Genomic DNA, 12,500 nt, shown 5'->3' on the forward strand with positions numbered 1-12,500 from the left:
TCTCTCTCTTGCTCACTCTCTCACACACACACAAATAATGAAGGGCTAATGCCACCATGGCTTACTCAAAAGTAACACAAAAAAAACAGACAGGTTCCATTCTAACCTGCTCCAGCTTGAAGATGTGTCTCACAAAGAACTGCTGTAGATTCTCATTTGCAAAGTTGATGCACAACTGCTCAAAACTGGAAGAAAAAAAAAAATAATAATTTAAAAAAAATTACGATTCAGAATGTTCCCACAGACAGCAAGTATGCAGTTAGAAAAACTTTTTTTTTTTCTTTTTTTTTCATTTTTGGCTGCGCCATCATCTCCACTATTTCAGTGGCCATTACTCCCACGCTGCTTATTCTGAGTCCCCCATACACAGCCACATCCAGTCTCATCTGTCAAAGTCCCGGCGTCAGCAGCACGAAAGTAACCATTAATATTAGGTCTCCTGGAGGCCACACACCAGAGGAGACCCTGCACTGCTGCTGAGTCACTTCGGTGGTGTTCAGTGGTGCCTGTTCTGATTTAATGTACTTAAGACACACCACCTACCAAGCCCCCTACTGACGACAATAATGGCTTAGTTGCGGAGCCAGACTGAGTGAGCATCCCTCCCACAGTGGAGGTTACCCACCTTGTCCCTCCAACAACAGCGCCCCCCCCCCCCACCCCCCTATGAATCTGCCAACACTGTAGGCATTGATAGAACTCACCCCAAGCAAGGAAGTGGAGGTTTAGAAAACTTGGTATTACATTATTTTCTTCTTCTTCTTTTGCATTCACTCGTATACACATGAGTGGGCTTTTACGTGTATGACCGTTTTTACCCCGCCATGTAGGCAGCCATACTGTGCATGCTGGGTATGTTCTTGTTTCCATAACCCACCGAACACTGACATGGGTTACAGGATCTTTAACATGCGTATTTGATCTTCTGCTTGCATATACACATGAAGGGGGTTCAGGCACTAGCAGGTCTGCACATGTTGACCTGGGAGATCGTAAAAATCTCCACCCTTTACCCACCAGGCGCCATCACCGTGATTCGAACCCGGGACTCTCAGATTGACAGTCCAACGCTTTAACCACTCGGCTATTGCACCCATCGGTATTACATTATAAACCTTTTGATAATTTTCAAGAGAACAACAGGTTGTTTTGTACAGTACTTTGACTCTGCTCCTGGAACGAGTGCTGCATTCAACAAAAAGTTCTTTTATCATTACTATTATTGTTATTATTATCATAATCATCATCATCATTATTATCATTATTGTTGCTGTTGTTGTTTTATCATTGTTATTATTATCATTATTATAATCGTCGTCGTAATCATTACTATTTTGATAATAATAATCTTCACCATAATTGTAATAATTTCTTCTTTTTCTTTTCTTTTCTTTTTTTTTTTTTTTTCTTAATTATAATCATCTTCAGTGCAATATGGCAGACATGTTTAGTAAATGTGTTTACATCACATTCCATTGGCAAGTTATTTTTGGAAAGCTACAACTTCCGCATGTCCACCGTTTTTAACATGTGATATTCACGAAACACATTTCTACTTCAATTTTGACTGCAGCAACCAGTGCTACAGACTGAGCAGTGTTAAACAGATTTTTAAAACTCACTTTGCCCAAATTGCAAACAAATTTTCAGACAATGCATTCACAGGAAGTTCAGAGAGTAGTCTTCCCCTGACACTCTTGCACGCCAAAAGTCGTCCAACCAAAAGTGAAAGTGGTTGTCATAACCAGCACTTTATCAGTCGTGGTCCACACACAGTCAGAAATTTAGCAGGACCGACGATTTGTCAGTCCCTCTTCCCCCCCCCACCCCCCCATCTTTTGTTGCTTATAGCTCAGCCAACCACACACAACCAGTTCAGGGCTGAACAACTGTAAATGTTGGTCCTGAAAAATCCACACACAGTTGGAATTAAGCAGGACTGACAATCTGTCAGTCCCGTTAAGAAATGTGTTAAAAAGAGTGAGTTCCAGTATCAGTATCAGTAGCTCAAGGAGGCATCAATCACTGCGTTCGGTCAAATCCATATACGCTACACCGCATCTGCCAAGCAGATGCCTGACCAGCAGCGTAACCCAACGCGCTTCATCAGGCCTTGAGAAAATAAATAAATTAATTAATTGATTAAAAAATAAATTAAAATTTTTAAAATATATTTTAAAAAATAATAATAATAATAATAAAATAAATAAATAAATAATAATAATAAAGTTGAATAAATAAAAAAATAAATAAAATAACAAAAAATAAAATAAAATAAATAAATAAAAAATAATAGATAAATACATAAAAATCCTACTACTAATAATAATAATATTACAACAACAAAAAAGATAAATGAGCAAATAAATGTGAAACATGCAGACACACACACACACACACACACACACACACACACACACACACACACACACACACACACACATGCATAACAGATATGCAACAGACATGCAGTTTCACAGACATGAAAGTACAATCAAATACACATAAACGTACATGAGCACCAACACACACGAACACACACACACACACACACACACACACACACACATTACCCTGCACCCCCCGCCCCCACCCCCCTCCACACCTGTGAGTTCCACACCTGTTTTTATCGAAGTTCTCAACCACACACAGTCGGAATTAAGGAGGACTGACAAATCTGTCAGTCCCACTAAGAAATGTGTTAAAAAGAGGGAGTTCCACACCTGTTTTTATCAAAGTTCTCAAATCCGAAAATGTCCAGCACTCCAATGGATCGACGGTAGGCCCCTGATGGCCTGTAGATGGCCTTGTTGATCTTGTCCACAATCCACACAAACATGCGACCGTAGATGCCCTTCACAAACGCGTCCCGTACGTCCACGGCGGCTCCCGTGTCTATGGTTGACGTCACTGTCTCTCCCTTCGTGAACAGCGTGCGTGTCGTCAGCGCGTCCACCAGATCCTGAGCTTTCACCTGAAAATTGGTCGGACTGGATAGTGGCTGTTTCAGTATTTAGAATACCAACAAAATTATATCTGTGTGACTGGTTGGACTGAAGAATGACTGTTTCAGTGTTCTGAATGACAACAAAATCGTATTTCTGTTATTGGTTGGACTGCAGAATGGCTTAAAATCATGTTTGTGGTACTGGTTGGACTGGACAATAGCTGTTTCAGTGTTTAGAACACCAACAAAATTATACTTCTGTTACTGGTTGGACTGAAGAATGCTTGTTTTAGTGTTAACACCAACAAAATTATATTTGTGGTAAGGGTTGGACTGGAGAATGGCTCTTTCAGTGTCTAGAATATAAACAAAATTATATTAGTGTCATTGGTTTGACTGGAAAATGGCTTTTTCAGTGTCTAGAATATAAACAAAATTATATTAGTGTCATTGGTTTGACTGGAAAATAGCTTTTACAGTGTCTAGAATATAAACAAAATTATATTAGTGTCATTGGTTTGACTGGAAAATGGCTGTTTCAGTGTTTTGAATGACAACAAAATTATATTTCTATTATTCATTGGACTGGAGAATGGCTGTTTCAGTTTTCAGGAATACCAATAGAATTATGTTTGCGTAATCAGTTTGACTGGAGAACGGCTGTTTCAGTGTTTACAATACAAACAAAATTATATTTGTGTCATTGGTTCAACTGGAGAATGGCTGTTCCAGTATTTAAAATACGAACAAAATTATATTTGTGTCACTGGCTGAGCTGGAGAATGGCTGTTTCAGTGTTCAGAAATAACAATACAATTATATTTGTTATTGGTTGGACCAGGAAATGGGCGTTCCACCATTTTGAATACCAACAAAGTTACAGTTGCGTCTTCATTTCTAAATTGTTTTTTCACTCCAACAAATTTGGTAAAAATACAAAAAGGAATGTTTTGAAATTGGTTGGACTGGAGAATGGCTGTTTCAGTGTTCAGAATACCAACAAAATTATATTTGTGCTGGAAGTGGATGTAACAAAATGTATAGTGTTCATTCATACCTCCAGAAGGCGAGCCGCTTTATTGATGTAAGAGATGTCTCGGATTTCACTGGCATCAATGTTGTCCATTTCAATGGCTGCACACACACACACACACATCCACAGCATCCAGTTCACCATTCTAAACTGCAATTAATGCATCCCTCATCTTTTCTTGCTGATATGTCAGCCGACCACAAACAGCCAATTCAGGGCTGAACAACTCTAAATGCTGGTCCTATGAAATCTTAGAAAACAACAACACATGAAAAAACAAACCCACCAAAAAAAAAAAAAAAAACACCTGGAAAAGAAAATCTGGCACAAATACAGTCACATTCATGCACATAAACCTTGAACATGCCTCTGACACTGACCATTCTCTTGACTTTTCATTAAATAATTTTTTTTTTTTAAAACAACTAAACCTGACCATAAAGTTAATTATACATAACACACAAAAAGTCATATATAACAACAGGCATACAAAGCCAAAAACTGCCAATGGGCACCAAAAAAAGGGCTGCAAAGTCAACAACATGGTAGACCAAAAAATATTCAAGGTAATCTTGATTAATAAAGGTGAATGGACCAGCAAGGCAAAAAAAAAGAGAGAGAGAGAGAGGAGATGACAAAAGCAAAGCAAAATGCCAGAAACAAAGAGAGTGATAGAGAAGAAAAAATTTCAAGCAAATAACTTCCAGATGGTGCCAATCGCCGACACTTCCAGGAAAATTTCAGAAAAATTTGTCCACGACTTTGTGCCTGCACCTGCCGACTAACCATCCAGCAAACCAACCAGAGTGAAACCACGACCTCCCTAATGAAGGTAGCGAAAATGCTGTCCTTTTTTTTCTGTCCACCTGCATTCAAGGGCTGCAGCTCCCATATCCACTCGTATCTACAACAGGAGGAGTTTGTATTATACTCCATGTTTGGTGATACATATACTTAATGTCAAACTGATGCAAACTACATATACTTACCATGTCAAACTGATGCAAACTAGGCCTATCGGTTTGCTCTGCTTGGCCAAATTTCGCGCGGCTAACAGTGAAAAGACTACCCGTCTTGCCCGGTCCGCTCTTAGCCAATCAAACACCTCTAAAAGCTATAAGCACTGAATCATTCCTTTGGCCAAGGATCTCCACGCCATCTTGTCAGGTTTTCGCTCTGTCTCAAACTGGGGTTTTATACATTTTATAGTTCTCTGCCCTTCAGCAGGGTAGTAGTTTGCACAGGACAGAGAACCAGACCCCTGTCGGAGTCTGCACCGGTGTGTCACCATGTAGTTTGTGTAAATAAAGACCATTTTTACCCTGCCACATACGCAGCCAAATTCTGTTTTCAGGAGTCAACACGTGGGGTGTGTTCACGTTTCCTAACCCACTGAACACCCGATATGGATCATGGGATCTTTAACTCTCTCCGGACGAAGGAATGCATGAGCATTCCTACATAAAATGTATTCGGTTTCAGACAACAGAATGGAATAGCATTTTCAAGAAATAAAAATCCATCACGCGCGGTACACGTGATTTTGTGATTAGCCAAGCACTCCACAATCGAATGGTATGATTGGTCAGCCTGCCATGTGTGGCCCGTCTTGCACACACGCTGACAAAGTCACTGACCGGTCGTCTGCTCGCTTGCCAGCCTGTTAGCAAAGCGGGCTCTTCTCAAAATGTTGTGAAGTGAACAAGGCAGCGACGGCAACGTTTTAGGGTTGCCGAAGTACTTGAAATGCTACAAACTGAAGGGTCAGACATTGAAGAGGTGGATGATGATGAAGAAGAAAGCGAATTTAATGCAGAAAGCGAGCATGGGTATGGTGATTCAGGGTGAAAAATTGGCAGTATTTTCTACATATGGCAAAACTGTAAAAATAAGATGAGAAATTTGATTTTTTTTATATGTAATAGCTCAACACATAATAAACCAGTTCTGAATGTTTCATTTTCTTACTCTTTTTGTAATATTTTTCCAAACCCTCACAAAAGGGCCGTCTGTGGGGAAAAGCAAGGGAGAAAACTTGTCGTCCCGAGTGAGTTAACGTGCGTGTATCTTTTGCTTGTGTCACACACCCACGCAAAAAGGGGATTAAAACACTGGCTGGTCTTCAAGTATGTTGCCCTCGGAGATCAGAAAAATCACCCGCCCACCACCCCACAGGCGCCAACACCAAGACTGAAGCCAGAACCCTCCGCAGGTTAAAAGTCCAAACCTTTGACCATTTAGCTGTTACGCCTCGTCAAACATGCTATCCCTGCCGTATCCTTCAACACCAATTCCATCTTTCCCTTCTTACAGACTACAATATACAACTGCCATTGTCCATAAAACATGTAAAAAGTTTTTCTTTCTTACCGTTGTATGTGACGTTGCCGAGGTGAAGCAAAGCAGCCAGAACTTTGAACACATCCCACATCTCCACGTCACTGAAGGTCAGCACCTTCATGGCCGAGCGAATGTCCGCAAAGTCCTTGGTGTCATCACGCCCTTCGCACTCAATGCTACCCCCCTGAAAAACCAGACACATGGGCATTTTAGCTAACGTTTACTTCTTTGCACTGTATTATGGAATTTCTGTTTACACCGGAAATGTTGAAGTCAGCTACGCTTACATAGTAGTGCTACTATTATCATTATGACTATTACAGGACAATTAGCAATACACATGAGGACAATCAGCAATACAGGACAGAACAATAAGCAATACACATCACACATCACAACACATTACACAACGCAATGCAACAAAACATAATGCAACACAGCACACAACCCAACACAACACAATGCAACACCACACGCAAAGCATCACAACACAACGCATCACAACGCAACACATCACAACGCAAAATGCAATATAATGTGGCACAACACAATGCAACACAACACATCACAATGCAACGCATCACAACACAATACATCACAATGCAACGCATCACAACACAACACATCACAATGCAACGCATCACAACACAACACATCACAATGCAACGCATCACAACACAATACATCACAATGCAACGCATCACAACACAACACATCACAATGCAACGCATCACAACACAATACATCACAACCCAACACATCACAATGCAAAATGTAATGTGACACAACACAACATAATGCAATACATCACACCACAGCAGGACACAACACATCACAACGCATCACATCACAACACAAAATGCAATGCAATGTGACACAACACAACACAATGCAACACATCACAACACAACACAACACATCATAACGCAACACATCACAACTTAACACAATGCAAAATGCAATGTAATGTGATACAAAACAACAAAACGCAAACACATCACAAAGCAACCCATTACAACACAGCACATCACAAAGCAACCCATTACAACACAACACATCACAACCCAACACACCACAACACTAAACGCAATGTAATGTGACAAATCACAACACAATACAACACAACACAACACAACACAAAACGAAATGAAATGTGACACAACACATCAGAACCCATCACAACGCAATGCAATCACAACCCAAAACATCACAATGCAAAATGCAACATAATGTGACACAACACAATGCAGCACATCACAACACATCAAAACGCAACACATCACATCACAAACACATCACAACGCAACACATCACAATACAAAATGCGATGTAATGCGACACAACACAACACAGCATAACACATCGCAACGCATCACAACGCAACGCAACCCAACCACAACCCAAGTAACACACACAAAAGCGTCCTCACAACCACAAGCTGAAAAAACAACAACAACAACAACAAAAAAACCAGCACACCTGCGTCAGGTAGAAGTAATGTCTGGCATCCTGCAGCTCCAGCTTGCCCCGGTCCTCTCTCGATAGGCCAGCCAGCATACAGTAGAAGATGTGGTAGTTGCGCTCGTCGTGCGCCTGGCTCACGATGCGAGACTTCTCCAGAAGGTACTGCTCGATCTTGGCGCCCTCTATCACCCCCTTCTCGGTGAAGTGGATGTCAATGTACTTGCCAAAGCGGCTGGAGTTGTCGTTGCGGATGGTTTTGGCGTTGCCAAAAGCTGGGTGAGGGGAAGGGGTGGGTGGGGGGGGGGGTGCGGGGTGTGGGAGGAAGAAAGAAAAAGAAACGAAAAGCACGTCAGAATGAAGGAAGGGTGGAAGGATATAGCATGAATGAAATAGTCTTAACCCTTTGAGCCCTGACCACCGCTTTACCGGTGGAAGAGAAAAATGACATAATGCCTAGCCACCGGTTGAGCGGTGCGTAAACACTTGTGTCGTGTTTTGCTACTGGTTGACTTATATTGAAGAGCCAATCAGAAAAACCGTAATATTCTGACTTCAGCGAACGTAGTACCAACATGGCCGCGCCTTTTCACTGTGTTTTGTGCATGTGCTTTGGATAAAAAAGATCGATTTCAATATAAGTCAACCAATAGCAAAACACGACACAAGTGTTTACGCACCACTTAACCGGTGGCTAGGCATTATGTCATTTTTCTCTACCACCGGTAAAGCGGTGGTCAAGGGCACTCTTTTTATATCTGCCGTGACACATTAAATACCAATTATTTGCAAATTTTGGCTCAGGAGCTCAGGCAGAAGGGTTAAAATTGGTCAGGGCGCAAAGGGTTAAACAGAAGGCTGATTCCATCTGGTATATTGGACACTCATGGGTCCATCAATTTTAAACAAAACAAAACAAAATAAAAACAGCAGCATACTGGAGAGAACTATTCTAATAAATGCCAAGTCACCCTCTCTCTCTTTCTCTCACTCACACAAACACAAGTGCATGCACAGATGCGCACACACTCACACACCAAAGTAAATGAAACAAGATACCAGGTAACATGCACAAGCACATGACACATGCCGAATACAAGCAAACACATGCATCAGAACAGAAGACATGCATATACATATACTTGCATACACACATGTATGCAAACACCCACAAACCCACCTACACATATACACACACACACACACCTACACATCCAAAAACAACAACACACACACACATACACACACACAGACCGCACACACACACACCCTCCACACGCATACACAGCCCCCAACACACACACACACACACACACACACACACAGCCCCCCCCCCCCCAAAGCGCCCACACACATCCCCCCTCCACACACACACACACACCACACAACCTCAAAGCCTGCCCCCTCCCCCACATCCCCAACACACACACACACACAGTTCCCCCCTCCCCGACCCCCCCCCCCCCCCCCACCCACACACACACACAACCTTCCATGATGGGGTTGGACTCAAGGATCTGTTGCTCTATCCAGGAGTGTACACACACACACACACACACACACACACACACACACACACACACACACACACAGCCTCACCCCCTCCACACACATAGCCACCACACACACACATAGCACACACAGCCCCATACCCACCACAAACAGAGATGAATACCCCCCCCCCTTTCCCCAACACACACACACACACACACACACACACCTACCCCCTCCACACACACACACACACACGCACACACATACACTTCCACAAACAACACACACAAACATACGAACACACACACAGACTGCACCCACACACAGCCCCCAACACACACACACACACACACACACACACACACACACACACACACAGCCTCAAAGCCTGCCCCCTCCCATACCTCCCCAACACACACACACACACACAGTCCCCCCCCTCCTGACCCCCCCCCCCACACACACACACACACACACACAACCTTCCATGATGGGGTTGGACTCCAGGATCTGTTGCCCTATCCAGGAGTGTACACACACACACACACACACACACACAGACACACACACACACTCACACACACACAGCCTCACCCCCTCCACACACATAGCCACCACACACACACATAGCACACACAGCCCCACACCCACCACAAACAGAGATGAATACCCCCCCCTTCCCCAACACACACACACACACACAGCCTCACCCCCTCCACACACATAGCCAACACACACACACATAGCACACATAGCCCCACACCCACCACAGAGATGAATACCCCTCCTCCCCAGCACACACACAGACCTACCCCCTCCACACACACACACACACGCACACACACGCACACACACGCACACAGACCCCCTCCACCCCCACCTCACACACACCCACACCCACACCCACACAACCTTCCATGATGGGGTTGGACTCCAGGATCTGTTGCTCTATCCAGGAGTGTACACACACACACTCACACACACACACACACACACACACACACAGAGCATCACCCCCTCCACACACATAGCCACCACACACACACATAGCACACACAGCCCCACACCCACAAACAGAGGTGAATACCCCCCCCCCCCAACACACACACACACATAGACGTACCCCCTCCATACACCACACCCACACAACCTTCCATGATGGGGTTGGACTCCAGGATCTGTTGCTCTATCCACGAGTGTACACACACACACTCACACACACTCACACAGAGTCTCACCCCCTCCACACACATAGCCAACACACACACACATAGCACACACAGCCCCACACCCACCACAAACAGAGATGAATACCCCCCCCCCCTTCCCCAACACACACACAACACACACATACAGCCTCACCCCTCCACACACATAGAACAACACACACACACATACACACACACACACACACACACACACAGAGTCTCACCCCCTCCACACACATAGCCACCACACCACACACACATAGCACACACAGCCCCACACCCCAACCACAAACAGAGATGAATACCCCCCCCCTTCCCCAACACACACACACACACACACACACACACACACACACACACACGCACGCACGCACGCACACACATACACACAGACCCCCTCCACCCCCACCTCACACACACCCACACCCACACAACCTTCCATGATCGGGTTGGACTCCAGGATCTGTTGCTCTATCCACGAGTGTACACACACACACACACACACAGCCTCACCCCCTCCACACACATAGCCGCCACCACACACACACATAGCACACACACCCCCACACCCACCACAAACAGAGATGAATACCCCCCCCTCCCCAACACACACAACACACAGACCTACCGCCCTCCACACACACACACACACACATCCACCCCCACCTCACACACACCCACACCCACACAACCTTCCATGATGGGGTTGGACTCCAGGATCTGTTGCTCGATCCAGGAGTGCTGACCGCTGACTGCCGCCAGAAACTGCAGGATCAGCTTGGTGCTCTCTGTCTTCCCGGCCCCAGACTCTCCGCTTCAACACACACAGGTACGCATGCATGGGATTGTAAGGCGGGGGTGGATGTGGATGCACATGCGTGTTTGCGTGTACCAGTTCATGCAAATAACCATGGACACACACTGTGTGTGCGAACGCACACAAGCACACACACGCAAACACATTTAAAACATGTTCAGATATGCACGACGTGTAAATGAACACACAAACACACTGTTTCTTTAATGCAATCAAACATACAGACACAGAAATGCATACACAGCACACACACACACATGCACATACATAAACATGCAGACAGACACACACATACAAAACATTAATTTATGCATGCATACATTTTGTTTCTTGCACATAATTATATAAACATACAAACGACACAGGAGCATACACAGACACACAGTACAAAAACTATGCACCTGCACAGGATGAACAAAAATCACTGACATACACATGGACAAACCAACTAAAATCATTTACCAGATCAATTTCATGCAACCATGCACATACATTACTATACAGGCATGTATCTGGTCAGCTGTACAAGAATCTCTCATACTCACATGTACACACACAAACCGAATGTGCAATCAAATATGCAAAGACATAAATATCCATGCATTTGAACAGGATAATCTTCTTCTTCTTCTCTTCTTCTGCGTTCGTGGGCTGCAACTCCCACGTTCACTCGTATGCACACGAGTGGGCTTTTACGTGTATGACCGTTTTTACCCCGCCATGTAGGCAGCCATACTCCGTTTTCGGGGGTGTGCATGCTGGGTATGTTCTTGTTTCCATAACCCATCGAACACTGACATGGATTACAGGATCTTTAACGTGCGTATTTGATCTTCTGCTTGCATATACACACGAAGGGGGTTCAGGCACTAGCAGGTCTGCACATATGTTGACCTGGGAGATCATAAAAATCTCCACCCTTCACCCACCAGGTGCCGTCACCGTGATTCGAACCCGGGACCCTCAGACTGACAGTCCAACGCTTTAACCACTTGGCTATTGCGTCCGTCGAACAGGATAATCAAAGCATTGAAACTTTCAATCTGAGGTTCCTGGGTTCAAATTCCAGTCATCGTCATGGGTCATAACAGGTGGAGATTTTCCCCTAAGTCCCAAGTCAACAGATGTGCAGACACGCAAATGCCTGAACCCTCTCCACATGCACATGCATGCAGAAGATCAAATACACATGTTAAAAGA

The 12,500-nt window shown here is 44.2% G+C and overlaps 1 protein-coding gene across 7 annotated transcripts in view; it reads right to left on the reverse strand.

The window, feature by feature from the left end:
- Positions 1 to 12,500, reverse strand: part of LOC143289152 (myosin-VIIa-like) — a 125,389-nt gene that overhangs the window by 85,244 nt on the left and 27,645 nt on the right. For 5 of the 7 annotated variants that reach the window (XM_076598052.1, XM_076598053.1, XM_076598049.1 and 2 more), the window contains exons 5-10: positions 11,176 to 11,297; positions 7,800 to 8,056; positions 6,351 to 6,504; positions 4,005 to 4,081; positions 2,724 to 2,974; positions 107 to 185 (exon numbers count right to left, since the gene is read on the reverse strand). In XM_076598052.1, the coding sequence (XP_076454167.1) occupies positions 107 to 185; positions 2,724 to 2,974; positions 4,005 to 4,081; positions 6,351 to 6,504; positions 7,800 to 8,056; positions 11,176 to 11,297 (940 nt within the window). Of the gene's footprint in view, positions 1 to 106; positions 186 to 2,723; positions 2,975 to 4,004; positions 4,082 to 6,350; positions 6,505 to 7,799; positions 8,057 to 9,270; positions 9,286 to 10,918; positions 10,946 to 11,175; positions 11,298 to 12,500 lie in introns of those variants that run through there. The other 2 variants (XM_076598055.1, XM_076598054.1) reach the window with 2 other exon arrangements.

Source organism: Babylonia areolata, chromosome 13 (genome assembly GCF_041734735.1).
Source record: "Babylonia areolata isolate BAREFJ2019XMU chromosome 13, ASM4173473v1, whole genome shotgun sequence".
Lineage (NCBI taxonomy): Eukaryota > Metazoa > Mollusca > Gastropoda > Neogastropoda > Buccinidae > Babylonia > Babylonia areolata.